The sequence below is a fragment of the Elephas maximus genome, chromosome 1, assembly GCF_024166365.1.
Source record: "Elephas maximus indicus isolate mEleMax1 chromosome 1, mEleMax1 primary haplotype, whole genome shotgun sequence".
NCBI lineage: Eukaryota > Metazoa > Chordata > Mammalia > Proboscidea > Elephantidae > Elephas > Elephas maximus.
The window spans coordinates 153632188-153647355 of record NC_064819.1 but is presented as its reverse complement, the minus strand read 5'-3'; the positions used below and the strand labels follow the sequence as shown (position 1 = coordinate 153647355).

Below are 15168 nucleotides of genomic sequence, written 5' to 3'. Positions count from 1 at the left end.
TGAACATCTGCCTCCCTGTTACTTCCTTGGATAAAGAGATTATATTTTATTCATCTTTGTAATAGCAACAGTAATAGTTGTTAGTCAATGCCAAACTCTGTTCCAATGGTTTTACTAAGAGCCAGGCACACTGTTAGTATCCCAGTCTTAAAAAAAAAAAAAATTTAGAGCTAAAGAAATTGAAGTGCAGAAGGGTTAAGTACCCAGCCCAAGTTACACAGCTGGTACATGGTAGTGCCAGGATTTGAATCTCAAAAAGCTGATCCCCCCAGACCCCAAATAGTGCCTGGTGCACAATGATTGCCCAGTATGTGGTTGTTGAATGAATGAATGAATGAATGAATAAACAAAAAATCGTAAGTGGCTAAGTGATCCATAAGAGTGTCAAGCAGATTAACCGATATGAGAGGGTCTTTAAAAGAAAAAAAAAAAATTTATTTCTTCTTTTATATTGTGGTTGCTGACACAAATTCAAACCCACACAGGAGAGAGAAGACCCTTAACTTTATGTTTTTAAGTCATATTTGCTAATACGATAGTGATTTTCTTTAGCAAAAACAAAGAAGTTACATATTTGTATGTGTAAATAAACTTGAATGTTTGCTTTTTATGTTGTTATCTTCGGAATGGAAAACAAGATCAGCTTCTCTGGCTCAATGTTTAACTGAAATTAATACTAAAATGACCAGAAGCTTAGTTGAAATAGCAAGGTTAATTAACTTAACAAATTTAATTTAATATCCTGAATGTAGTGTGCTTGTGTAACGTGCTGTTTTGGGGAGAAAAAAAAGTGATAATCTGGGTATGAATTATAGCAAATTAAGATTGGAAGTGATGCCTCATCGCTGAGTCAGCCTTCATTGCGCAGAGTGGGATGAGGTGCAGTGTGGGGTGGAAAGGAAGAATGAGTTGTCACCACCGTTGTTTCCTATATTTGACAAGCGCCTCACCGTGCAGATACAACCCAGAGGGATGGTCCTTAGCTTCCGTGCCTCAAAAAGCCCATTGGCATAGCTTTGTTACCTTCATCTGCCGGGTCCCTGCAGTGTGTACGAGATCCAGCTTCAATGGGAAGGCAAATGTGGTGTTGCTGAAGATATAAGTTTTCACCCTTATAAGGTTGTAACTAAAGAACCTTGAGAAGTGTCCCACCATCTCCTAGAGGCATGTCTCCCAATTCATGTGATCACCCTGCAGAGGGGCTCAGTGCTACAGCTATGTGTGTGTACTGCCAAAACCAACTGCTGACGCGTTAATCATAGCACTTAAGTGGCGAATGATGTTCAAAGTCTCATAAAAACCCCAAACCCTATTTTCAATGTACCCCTGAAGGCTGACCACCTGATCCTATAACAATCAAGCAATGAAACTGTTAGAAGTTTCCCATCATAAGCTCTGTTGAGCAACAAAAGGGGCATCTTATGAAAGACTGAGCTCCCCAGTATTGCAAACAGCACCCAAACATGCCCACTGCTTGTTGAGTTTTCATCAGTTCTTTCTTTAATCAACAGTGTAGAAGTGATACATCAAAACCCCAAAAAGTAAGGGTCTAAGGTTATGGCTCATATTTTCAACACATAATTGGCATGTTGATTTATACCGTAGCATGAGAGTTTATTGGCCTGAGTTTCTTTCTTTCAGGCCTTAAGGCTAAAGGTCAATGTCATTTGCTCTGTGTGTCACCTGGCTGAGGTCATTACCTCTTCAGGGGTAATCAGAGGGCAAGGGGGGTGTTACTTCCTGGCTGCTCTCAGATCTCAGCCCCACATGGCGGCCTCCATTTTGCCCCGGGTGTGTGATCTTGTCTCATCCGTGGCACACTGTTTATTGTACGTTATGGGGTCTGCTACTTCCGCATTTAAGCATGATGAAAAAATACTCTTCAAAATGATTCATCCAAAAAATTTCATTCAAAATACAAGACTGTTACCACAGGTTGTCACTGATATTATGGTTTGCATGGGTTTATTGTTGGCTTTAGGCCGTCCCTTACCAGTGAATCTTAGCCTACGTGTGTCTGCTCCCCTTAACGCAGTGGAATGCAGCTCCATTAACATCAGTGGAATGGAACTGGTTTGCTATTCCACTTCCTTCCACTTTATCTTTGTGATCATTACTTTTTTAATAACATTTTCATGGGTCGTTAGTTTTGTGTGCGATTCTTTGCCTCCCACCCCCTCTTATTTTTCCCATTATGAGAACCTTACTTGTTAAGAACAAAAAGTAAATAACAATGTAAACTTGTGATCTCAATTTTATAAACATGCAGCTTGACTTTGGTACCTGGATATTCGTTCACAATGAGTGAGTCTAAGTGGTTCCTGAAAATGGAAAGACAATAAGCTACTCAAGATGGAGGCAAAACCAATATTTAGAGAGCCTCGGCCTATTTTAACACTAGCCAGCAGGCATAATGGGTGCTTGCTTTCTATTTTGTATGTTTGGAGCTATTACTACTGCCCTGAAGTGTCCCAGGGTTGGGTTACTGGGAGAGCACCGGTGACAGTTCATAACGTACCTGTTGTATCGAGGCAACTGTTGACCCAGAGTGGGCGTACTCAGGGGGATTGCACTGCATCCCAGATATCCTGTTACGACTGTACAGGGATCCCTGTAGACCTAAGAGGTCACTTCGTCTCCTGAACTTGTCTGGATTTCTCAGTGGACAACTATTCATGCAGTCTTGTGATGGCCCTTCCACTGTTGGCTTACTTAATAATTAACTTTTATCGTTTGCACCTCTTCTACAAAGCTAAATTGTAGGTTTCTTGAGCAAAAGGTTGAGTCTTATACTTAGCCATCCCTCATAGCACTTGGCACAGGAGGAAGAATCAGACTGGACATGGGCCGGAATCCCAGATCTCCACTTACTAGCTCTATGACCTTGGATAAGTTCCTTCATCTCCCTGTGTTTCCATTTCCTTGTCTACAAAATAGGATTGGTAATACCCAGTGCTACAGCGGTTAAGCTCTTGGCTGCTAACTGAAAGATTAGCGGTTCAAACCCACCAGCCACTGCACGGGAGAAAGATGTGGCAGTCTGCTCCCATAAAGATTACAGCCTTGGAAACCCTATGGGGCAGTTCTGCCCTGTCCTGTAGAGTCAGTGTGAGTCAGAATGGACTCAAGAGCAAAGGGTTTGTTTTTTTTTTCTAATACCTGCCTTGCAGAGTGTTATGAGAGCCAGCCAGCATGGTGCTGGGCATTAGAAGGTACTTGGTAAATGTCATCCTGACTCACGAGACAAAGCCCTTACACAGAAATTGTGCAAAATTTTACGGATTTGAAAATGACAAAGCAGGATTTAAACTAATGTGAGGGCAGAGCCAGCAACGAACTATTCACATTTCATGGTGTGGATGCCCTGTCCTCTGACCTTGGGCTTGAATGACAGTTTACAAACCTATTTTTATACGTGACCTTTTCACGACCATATGACAATCATTTTGAGATCATCATGCAAACAGCACCGAAACGTGCCCAAGCCCAAAAGCATCAATGATCTCAGAACGTCATTGACTAGGAAGGTGGAAACTTCGCTCATTGGCATTCTAGGTCCATTTCATACATTTAAGCACCAGCCCTTCCCTGCGTGGAGAGGATTTTTCTATCTCCTTCCAACCAGTTGGAAGATGGCAATTCTCCATGTTTCTCTCATCTAACGATTTCTGTGGGCATGCCTGGCTTCTTTAGGAATTTTCTTTAAAAGCAGTGGGAGGCAGTGGTAGGGCTTAACTGAGATCCACAGCATCAAAATAAGAAAGAAGTGGCGATAAGGATGGGAGCATAAGAAGGACTGTATGAAAAGCATAAATAGTATTGAAGTGAGTTTCCTGCACTTCCCACATAGTTCGAACATTTGCCAAAACTCAATGTGTGTACTTGCCACTCAGCAACTGGAAAATTGTCCAAGAATGTAGTAGAAGATACGTACTTAGGGCTGTAACTCTGCCTTGACTCTGCCATTTCTCTCTTGGTGGTGGAGCTGTGTTACATGAAGAAATAGGTCGTGTGACATGCCCATCACCTGTTTGGTTACTTATAAACAGGCTCTTCCTTGCCTTGTTACCCCTTTTTAAAAGTTCCTGGGAGAAAACAGAGCATGCATGCATTACCTTTACTGCATCTATTTTCATGTCAGTTTAGTAAGACATAGAAGACCAGGTCACTTGAGCTCCTTTTTAATTCTGGTACTAGGGAACAAGACAGATAAAGACTCTCGCTTGCATTTGATTAGTTGATTGATTTGATTGGTTGTTTGTACTATGCCTTGCTCAAAAAGTAATTTGAAATGACACTCACCAGTTTTCTCACCTTCTGTACACTATAATTGTATGTTAGGGGCACAGTTAGACTTATGACATTCAGTCATATACAAACATTAATCAAGTGTGTAGCATGTTAAAGACCCTGACTTAGATGCAGGGCTACAAAGATAAATGAAATCCTCTCTGGTCTGAAGGTGCTCACTATCTCACGTGGAAACTGACACAATTAAGTATAACAAAAGTGAGATGGCAACGATTGCCCTTGTAGAACTATAATGTGGCTGTAGCAATCACGTTTTTGTTCTGTTTTGTTTTTTAACCACACATCTAGGGATTCATCTGATAGAATTTTTTTTTTTTTTTTAAAGTACATCAAAAGCATTAACAACTAAAATCTCATTCAGTTGTATTTAAGAAATTTCCCTTATTGGAAAGAATGAGGGACATAAAAATCAGGGCCACCCTGGAAAATCCAGGACCTTTCCTCACTGGTTATGGTTGCCGAGAGGGTGGTGTCATTTATTCTTTCTAAGAGGACGAGAGAGGGCTCTCTGGAAGAGTTGATGTCTGAGTTGAGTCTCGAACAACAGATAAAGTTACTGCAAGAGTTTTGGCTCTGTTCTGCAGTGCGTTTAATACACATGAAAGCTACAAAGCCTGCCAGTTCATCTCATCTGCACTCTTTCCTCCAGTAGGTATTTTTTATTACTACTGCAATAGCTTTCAGCAAGGACCCCATGACTGCCGTTTTCATTTGATTTGCGCACATAATTCGTAGATGTGCCTCCCCTTCCTATGGGGTCAGCAGTGCTTGCAAGAACCTATGTGGTGGGTGCTTTTGCATGCTAAGGAAGCCAACCCTGAACACCAGCAAGCTTAATCTATTTCCATCTGAAACACAATTGGCCTTAGGCAACATATTTTTAATTGTCTAAGTCATTTTGTGTGTGTGCACACACATGCACACAAGCCGTGCATAAATAGCACATTTTCAATCTGTGTAAAATGTAATGGATGAGCAGCACATGACAGAAGGCTTAGCCTCTGAAGATTTACCAGAAAAGACAGCTGCATGACAAAGCTGCTGCTAATAATTAGGGAAGGGAATAGCCCATGTCCTGTGCCACTCAGCAGCTTCAACCATTTAAATGACAACTGGTTTATTTAGCTCTGTATCTCCCCCGCCCCCAATTCTTTATGAGCTAGGCGTTCATTTCTTTTCCAGAACATGGCTTTTGGTTGTTATCATCTCTGGTATCGTTATAAGATCAGGTATGACACAATTACTGAACAGTCCCACTGGACACCATGATGAATGAGCAAAACAGGCGCTGTTTTAACATCTCTTTAAAAATTGTGGAGCCCTGGTGGCGCAGTGGTTAAGAGCTTGGCTGCTAACCAAAAGGTCATCATTTCAAATCCACCAGCCACTCCTTGGAAACCCTGTGGAGCAGTTCTACCCTGTCCTATAGGGTCACTATGAGTTGGAATCGACTCAGTGGCAATGGGTTTGGTTTTGGTTTTTTGATTTAAAAATTGTAAGTGATGAAAAACTATTTTTAAATCCCATGGACTTTCAGTTTTCCACAAGGCCATATTGCAGTGTGATAGTTGACAAGAGAACTACAGTGCTTTCTTTGGCTTGAGTGAACTGCAGGAATTGTCACAGCACTCACCCCTCGTGCAGAATGGCTCTCAACAGGACCGATCAGAAGGCAAATTAATAGGCTTCCCATTGTTATTGTGCATTTTTGCCAGGATATTTCATTAGTGTAAACACTGAACCTATTGTTGTCTTGTTTAGCCACTTGACCTTGGTTATTTTCCATTCTGCTTGTGCCTGTGATAAAGGATAGCAGTAGCGTGCAAAAGACAGGCACTAATTATTGGAAGCAGAGTCATTGCTGACCCAGTACGAGATTAACTGCTCCTTTGCAGTCTTTATTCTGAAACATTAATACTGTCTGGTTATCGTGCTTCAGTTGAGGGATTCAGGACAAAAGCGGTGCTGATGGTAATGTTGGCAATTTCCCTGTTTGTTTTGCAGGTCACGGCCAGGGGCTTTGGGCCGCTGTTACAGTTTGCCTACACTGCCAAGCTGTTACTCAGCAGAGAAAACATCCGCGAGGTCATCCGCTGTGCTGAGTTCCTACGCATGCACAACCTGGAAGACTCCTGCTTCAGTTTCCTGCAGACCCAGCTCTTGAACAGCGAGGATGGCCTGTTTGTGTGCCGAAAGGACACGGCGTGCCAGCGCCCGCACCAGGACCATGAGAACTCCGTGGGAGAGGAGGAGGAAGAGGAAGAGGAGACAATGGACTCAGAGATGGCTAAGATGGCTTGCCCCAGGGACCAGATGCTTCCAGACCCCATCAGCTTTAGCGCCGCTGCCGTCCCAGTAGCAGAGAAGGAAGAAGCCCTGCTGCCCGAGCCTGACGTGCCGACGGACATCAAGGAGAGCTCAGAAAAGGACGCGTTAACGCAGTACCCCAGATACAAGAAATACCAGCTTGCGTGTACCAAGAATGTCTATAATGCATCATCACACAGTACCTCAGGTTTTGCAAGCACATTCAGTGAAGATAATTCTGGCAACAGCCTCAAGCCAGGCCTTGCCATGGGGCAGATTAAAAGTGAGCCGCCCAGTGAAGAGAACGAGGAAGAGAGCATAACGCTCTGCCTATCAGGAGATGAGCCTGATGTCAAAGACAGAGTGGGTGATGTAGAAATGGACCGGAAACAGGCCAGCCCTGCCACCACCCCTGCCCCCACCACCCCTGCCGGGGCTGCCTGCATGGATAGATCCAGAAGCGTGTCCTCTCCCTCCTGTTTAAGGTCTCTATTCAGTATAACAAAAAGTGTGGAGCTGTCTGGTTTACCCAGTACTTCTCAACAGCACTTTGCTAGGAGTTCAGCATGCCCTTTTGACAAGGGGATCACTCAGGGTGACCTTAAAACTGACTACACCCCTTTCACGGGGAATTACGGACAGTCCCACATGGGCCAGAAGGACGCATCCAACTTCACCATGGGGTCGCCCCTCAAGGGGCCTGGGTTGGAGGCTCTCTGTAAGCAAGAAGGAGAGTTGGACCGGAGAAGTGTCATCTTCTCCTCAAGCACTTGTGACCAAGTGAGCACTGCGGTGCATTCATATTCTGGGGTAAGCAGTTTGGACAAAGACCTCTCTGAGCCAGTGCCAAAGGGTCTGTGGGTAGGAGCTGGCCAGTCCCTCCCCAGCTCCCAGGCCTACTCCCATGGTGCACTGATGGCTGACCACTTGCCAGGAAGGATGCGGCCCAACACCAGCTGCCCGGTGCCAATCAAAGTTTGCCCTCGCTCACCCCCCTTGGAGACCAGGACCAGAACTTCCAGCTCGTGTTCCTCATACTCCTATGCGGAGGACGGGAGCGGGGGCTCGCCCTGCAGCCTCCCTCTCTGCGAGTTTTCCTCCTCGCCCTGTTCCCAGGGAGCCAGATTCCTTGCCACGGAACATCAGGAACCAGGCCTGATGGGAGACGGAATGTACAACCAAGTCCGGCCCCAAATTAAATGTGAGCAGTCTTACGGAACCAACTCCAGTGATGAATCCGGATCATTCTCGGAAGCAGACAGTGAGTCGTGTCCTGTGCAGGACAGGGGCCAGGAGGTAGGGAACCCACATAAATTCAAGCATGTGACCCAGTCTCTCAGTCCTTTATGTGGACCATGTACCTCTCCCTGTCCCCCACCACTGCCAGATTGTTCTTAATTAAAGGTGACAGTAAAAAGACTGCCTCCTCCATCCATGGAGGCAGCGTGCTTCAAGGTAATTCCAAATTAACCACTTTTGTCCTAGAAGGCATTTGATATTTGATCAAGATTTCAATGTTCAATAAGCAGAGACAAACCACTTAATGGAAAAAGTCAGGCTAATACATGAAAGTGTGCTCAAGTACTTCAAATCCCCACCCCACCCCACCGCCGCCTCCTGCCTTTCTCCTTTCTCCTTCATCTGCTTTGAAAGGATGCTGTAGTCCACATCCTCATCCAGCTCTTCAACCCTTCAGTGTGAAGGAAAACGTAGAATCTCTTTCAAAACTGATTGAAATGAGATAGGTCAACACTAAACAGGTGCTTTTCCAGCATCCTTTAAGTTTTACTTGTAAACAGATGACCCAAAGGCTGCCCGATGTGTATTATGAGGCAGGTTGTGAACGGCTTGTCATCCGTCCTGGTCCAGGGTGACTGCAGAAGCACCCTGGCAGTGTCATGCATCAATGTATCATGGATCCCTTCCCAGGCTCCCCACAAATGATGAGAAGTCTTTTTGAGGAGTAGTGGGATTAAGTAGCAGTTTTTGTCCACACCGAAAGCAAAGTGCTTTCCAGGTATAAATCCCCAAATGATCTTCTGTGTCTTACCATTACTGGAGAGGAGGGAACAGGAGCCATACTAGCCATAGCCTGAGCAAGACTCGCGTGACTGAAGAGAGAAAAGAATAGAAGCCCTCATGTTTTCCCTTCCACCAGTAACATGACAGCTCCCTAGAAAGATTCTGAGGGAGGTCTGTGTCGTGATTTGGCAAGAAACTAACGTGAGACTGCCACCTGTGTCTCGGACTGGCCTCAGAAGCAGGAGTGAGCCCACTCAGTCAGAAGTCCCTCCTCACAGCTGTTCACACACAAAACATAGGAAGAAGCGAAGTATGTTCCCCTCTAAGCCAGTGCCCTCGCTGCCTTTCTGCACTCCCTGGATATTAAGCCAGTTAAACCAGTTGTCAAGTTAACCCTGATTCACATGTCTCAGAGTAAAACTGTGTATTACAGGGTTTTCAGTGGCTGATTTTTCAGAAGTAGTTGTCAAGCCTTTCTTCTGAGGTGCCTCTGACAACTCCAACTTCCAAACCTTTGGTTAGTAACCAAGCATGTTACCAGTCCCTGGTCAGGTAGAAGCTAGGAACCAAACCAGTCAGCAGAAATGCCACATGGGGCGAAGTAGTTTCTCACAGAGCCACGTGTGGATTGTTCAACCTCTGCAAGGTTGACAAGAAGCACATGAGGTTTTAGTTTGGGTGTGTTTCGAAAATAGATTCTAAAGCTCACTGTGCCGGCTGCAAAAGTACCCTGTGGTCACTTCCTCTTCTTTGTTGGCTAGCCTGGACCCTGTTCTTCTGTTACTGCCTGGCAGAAACAGAGAAAGAAAAATACTGAAATGATTTAATTTAGCTAAAAAGTCAGAAAGGAAATTTGAAGGGGAACTGTTGCCAGTTGAATGCACCATATTCCCCAAGAGCTGGGTTGGAGGGCTGTGCCCAGTGCCTCAAGGCAAACTCACAGCCCTCCCTGGCTCCAGAAGATTGAGGTTTTATGCAAACGGCAAAAGGTTGCCTCACTCATTCTCTCTCTCTGACCGCAGCTTTGTGAGGTTTTCTTTTGTCCCCTGAAACCATGAATGAGCGTGCATGATGCAGAAGCCTAGTCACTGGGTCCAGTTCCTCGGCAGAGTCAGCAGGACCAATCCCTCGCTGTCTTTGTGTTTCTTTCTCCCTAAAGAGCCCCTCCACTCAGCCTAAAAGGGCTGTGTTTTTATGACATTTGCATATATGTTCAAGAAACTGTCAGTATAAGATAAATCTCTCTTTACCCCTCTATCCCAAAAGAGAGCTTAAAGTCGCTTCTTGGAACTCAAAGCTCCCAACAAAAGCACGTGTTTTTCCTGTGTTCAGTCCATATCATTTGTCTACCTTAGAACTGAAAATAGTTCCGCCAACTAAAAGGAAGACACACTCCGCCTATAAAATAGTCATTAACGGAACTAGTCTCTTCTGCGAAAATATTCCTGATTTTTTAAATGTTTTTATTTTTACTTTTCAAAAGCAATCTTTTGTTTACATTTCTAAACAGTGGAAAAAACAGACATTTGCCAAAGCTCTCCACATTTCAGAAATCACCTTTAGCCTTCCTCAGTTGTACATTTTGGACAAGAGCCCTAGTGGCGCAAACCGTTAAGCACTCAGCTGCTACCTGAAAGGTCGATGGCTCGAACCCACCCAGCAGCTCTGAGAAAGAAAGGCCTGGTGATCGCTCCTGTAGAGATTACAGCCTAGAAAACCATATGGGGTAGTTCTACACTCACATGGGGTCACTATGAGTTGGAATTGACTCGATGGCACTTAACAACAACTGCAACAGTTACGGTAAAGCTAAGGTGGTTCCCGGTTTGGCATTATACTTTTTCTAGAGGTGGTTAGGTTTTCCAAGAACTGTCTCAGAAGCTTAGTCTGACTCCCTTACAGACAGCTTCCTCTTTGAGTTAATGGCTTGCCTTTGGAAGTTACTTTGACCCTAGTAGAAGGGTTGGCCCCAGTGATGATGTAGTCAGATCCTGTGCAATTTGAGTCGTAATTTTGTTTCCTGAACTGATCCAGAAGAAGCCAATATCTGTTGAGTGCCTACTCTGTCCTAGCTATCATTGCTTTCTTATCTTATGGAATCAAGATTTCCACAATTAGCTAGAGCAGTGATAACTCAATTTTGAAAGTGTTAGATGTAAACAGGACTAAATAAAACATGTTTCTTCATTTCCCTCTGTGAGAGGCACTCAGTTATGTGAGGCATTAATGAAGAAGGGAAACAGAGCTGATTCTGCCTTGATCTGTTTTTGTATGAAGTACAGGTGCCTTTCTCTTCCAAGCAATCCCCAAGAGACACGAGTCAAAAACTAAGAGTTTCTACCTCTTGCTGGCCACCAGTCTGGTATCTCAGACTGACAGGTCTACACTCCTTTCCAATCTCTCTTCCTCCATTTCTATAAGGAGCCAAATATCAGGCCAAACAAGTGTCAGATACCTTGTATTCTATAAGATGTTCTAGTTATGCCATGTTAAGTAACACCTTCTTTGAATTCTTCTCCATCTTCCTTGAAGATAGCTTACATTACCCAAAAAAAAAACCAACCCAGTGCCCTTGAGTCAAATTAGCACAATGTTTTCCTTTATCAGTGATCAGCCTCTTAAAAATACTTTTTTTTAATAATAAAGCACAGCATCGCCAGCCCCTAACATACCAAATCTAACAGGCTTTCTCTGTGTGCCTACGATCATATACAAGCATGATCATATTATAGGGGTGTGTGTTTTATTTTTAATAGCATTATACGGTATAATTACTCAGCAACTTGCTTTTTCCACGTAGCTGTCTGCGATGTACATACCTCTAGGTTAATCATTATAGGGCTAATGACTGCTTCTTTAATATTATGATTTCCGTAAAATCACAATTCATTCAATCATCGCCTATAAACATACATTCTGGTTGCTCCCAGTTTTTTTCCCCTCTTCTAAATATTGCTGCAATAAACATTTTTTGGGGACCATATCTTTAGTAGCAATGCTTTTATTTTTGTGGAGTAGAGTCCCATTAGTGGGTAGAAGGTTATGCCCATTTATTAAATACTACTTTTTTTTTTTACCAGATTACCGTTCCAGAAGGGGGTGGCAGTTCACTTATCTGTCAGCAGCTTATGAGTGTCCATTTCCCCCTGCTCTTGCCAGTGTCGGTTGTTACCACTCTGCTTTATTTTTGCCAATCCAATAGGCAAAGAATGGTGACTTCTTGTGTGTTTCCCTGACTACTGATGAGGTTGACATCTTTCCTTCTGTTTATTCACTGTTTACATTTCCTTTTCTCTGAATTGCCTGTTTATATCTTTGCCCATTTTTCTTTTGGTTATTTGGGTTTTTTTAAATCAGTGTATAGGAACTGTAAACCCTTAGTATTAGGAATATTAACCCTATCTCATAAGTGTTGCCTCCATTTTCTTCTTGTTTTGTTGTATGGTACCTTTGCTGTGTAAAAAATTTTTTAATTTTACGCAAATTATCAGTCTTGTTCTTTATGACTTCTGGGTTTACTGTATTAAGAAATCAGCTTGGGAATTTTTTTCTTATTTCAAATGATGAAAAAATGAATGTCATATTAAGAGGGAAAAAAAAAGTCACAGAACAATATGCCTTAAAAGACCTTAGTTTTTTTCACAACTCTACGTGTTATAAATAATAAATGCAGTATAGAGAATAAGATAAAAATGAAAGTAAAGTTGAGGAGAGTGAGAATAGGGAAAGTTCCATTTCTGTGTATTTGTTTGAATTTTATTTTTTTTTTTTATATATATAATACAGGGAGCCCCCTGGTGGCACGGTAGTTAAGTGCTTGGCTGCTAACAAAAAGGTTGGCAATTCGAACCCACCAGCTAGCTGCTCTGCAAGAGAAAGATGCAGCAGTCTGCTTCCGTAAAGATTATAGCCTCAGAAACCCTATGGGGCAGTTCTTCTGTGTCCCATAGGGTCGATGTGAGTCAGAACAGACTTGATGGCAATGGGTATATCTAATACAGGTTTATTTTTTCATTGGATATAATTCACATACCATAAAGTCCACCCTTCTAAAGTGTACAGTTTAGTGGTTCTTGGTTCTGTAACTATCACCACTATCAATTACGAGAACATTTTCATCACCCCAAAAAGAAACCCCATACTCATTAGCAATGACTTTCCATTCCCCCTTCCCCTTAGCCCCAGGCAATCACTAATCCATTTTCTGTCTCTGTAGGTCTCCATTGGAAACCCTGGTGTCATGGTGGTAAAGTGCTACGGCTGCTAACCAAAGATCAGCAGTTCGAATCCTCCAGGTGCTCCTTGGAAACTCTATGGGGCAGTTCTACTCTACCCTATAGAGTCGCTATGAGTTGGAATTGACGGCAGCAGGTTTTTTTTTTTTTTGGCAGGTCTCCATATGCTAGACATGTCATGTAAACTGAATCCTATAATATGTGGCCTCTGTGTCTGGTTTCTTTCGCTTAGCATAGTGTTTTCAAGGTTCATTCATTTTTATTCTTTCAAATAATACTCCATTGTATGAATATACCACATTTTATTTATCTATTCATTGCTTGATGGATATTTGGATTGTTACCACTTTTTTGCTCTTATGAATAATGCTGCTGTGAGCAAGTTTTTGTGTGGAAATGCATTTTTAGTTCTCTTGGATATGTATCTAGGAGTGGAATTGCTGAATCATATGGTAACTCTGTGCTTAACCTTTTGAGAAACTGCCAAACTGTTTTCCAGAGTGGCTATACCATTTTATATTCCCACCAGCAGGGCATGAGGGATCCAATTTCTCCACGTTCTCACCAACCCTTGTTATTGTTCATCTTTTTTATTATTGCCATCCCAGTGGGTGTGAAGTGGTACCTCGTTGTGGTTTGTAGGTTCTTTTATAAAATCTGGAAATTATGGAAAAGTCACAAGCATCTTCCAAGTAGTAAGCTTCTTGGTTAGAAAGTTGCGTACTCACGCACTTTTAATTAATTTTAGGTCTTAGTAAAGAAGCACTAGAAAGACAGTTGATTTGCACACCCAAATATATTGATCAGTTGGACTTGGTTTTATTGTATGTGTGTGTGTGAGAGGAAGAGAGAGAGAGAAGACCAACAGAGACAGAGAGAGATGAGGTCTAGGGCAAAGACTGAAATGATGTACAGTAAAAGAGCTGTGTCTAAGCCTTAACACTTCCCACCCCAATGCTGACTTCAAGAAACTTTCGTATGTAAAAGTTACAATTGTTTTTTAGTTCAGTGAATCAGACACGCTTTTAGACATGCCTGTAATTAGTGTGCTAAATAAAAAAGACCTTGCTGGGCCGGCATAGTAAGTCAGCCGTATTTCTAATTAAAACAGTGTTTTCAGTTTTATAGAAGAAACTTTCTTAGCATCTGGAGTACCAAAGCATGCTGGATGTTTGGACAAAGATAGAGTTGATCAGTGAAAATAGTAATACTAATAATACGTCGTATCTATAAGGCAGTTCAAACTTTTCAAAGCACTTTCACTATCTATGATGCCATTTTATTCTTCATAACAACCCTGTAAGCTAAGCAAAAAAAAAAAAAACAACCAAATCCGTTTTCATCAAGTTGATTCCAACTCAGCAACCCTATAGGGCAGGGTAGAATTGCCTCATAGGGGTTTCCAAGGAGCAGCTGTGGATTTGAACTGCTGACCTTTTGGTTAGCAGCTAAAGCCTTTAACCACTGCACCACCAGGGCTTCTTGTAAGCTCAGTAGGGCCGGCATTATCTTCCTCTGACTCACAGATCCTCAGTGAAGTTTAGCAGAGAGAATGAATGACCTGCCTGAGATCACACAGCTAATTAATTGCAGGATCATGACTAGACCCCAGGTGGCCTGTGTTTATTCCAGAAACAATTCCAGAGAAGAGAGGGCAGAAGGAATTGTGCAAGAAACATTTCTTAGTCTGGGAGAGAAGATTTTGTCATTGGATCTCCCTGAGCTGGCTGTTCCCATTCCAGCTGTTTCAATTCCAGCACCAGTCTTAGGGGTGCCCCATCCCTCCCTGATAACTCACGGGGATCTGAGGCTGTTGTAAGAGCATAGGTGTTAAAGGCTCATGAGTTGCCTCAGGGTGTTGTGTTAGATTGACCCTGCCCTTTTCTTTCCTGTGGTTTCTACTCAACATCTGGTAGTGAAACCAAGAAAGGAGATAGGAAAAAATAGTCATAAATCAGTCTTCCTCTGGGATTTCTGGAGGAAATAAATGCTTGTTTTCGGCTCTTTCTGCAAAATCTGTAGCTCCATCCTGTTTCTCCAGTAACCCACACACAGCAAATCAAAGACATCAGACAAGTGAAATGTGTGTTAAGAGGCCATGGTGAGGCAAGATAGAAATAGCACTGTCTGATGACAGCTCTGTAAAAGATATGCAGAGAGAACAAAGATCGCAGGGAAATCCACGGAGCAAGAGAGTCATGGTTGGGAGTGGGGAATGTTTATTCCCTTCTTTTCTCATGTTTGAATTTTCTGAAAAGTTGTATTTCTTAAATTTTGAAATGATTTTTTTTCT

General features: G+C 42.9%; 1 protein-coding gene across 7 annotated transcripts in view; it reads left to right on the top strand.

Annotated features, from left to right (window-relative positions):
* The window catches only part of BACH2 (BTB domain and CNC homolog 2), a 413769-nt gene that overhangs the window by 382879 nt on the left and 15722 nt on the right, over nucleotides 1–15168 (top strand). For all 7 annotated transcript variants that reach the window (XM_049897348.1, XM_049897383.1, XM_049897374.1 and 4 more), the window contains one exon: nucleotides 6316–7914. In XM_049897348.1, the coding sequence (XP_049753305.1) occupies nucleotides 6316–7914 (1599 nt within the window). The remainder of the gene's footprint in view (nucleotides 1–6315; nucleotides 7915–15168) is intronic.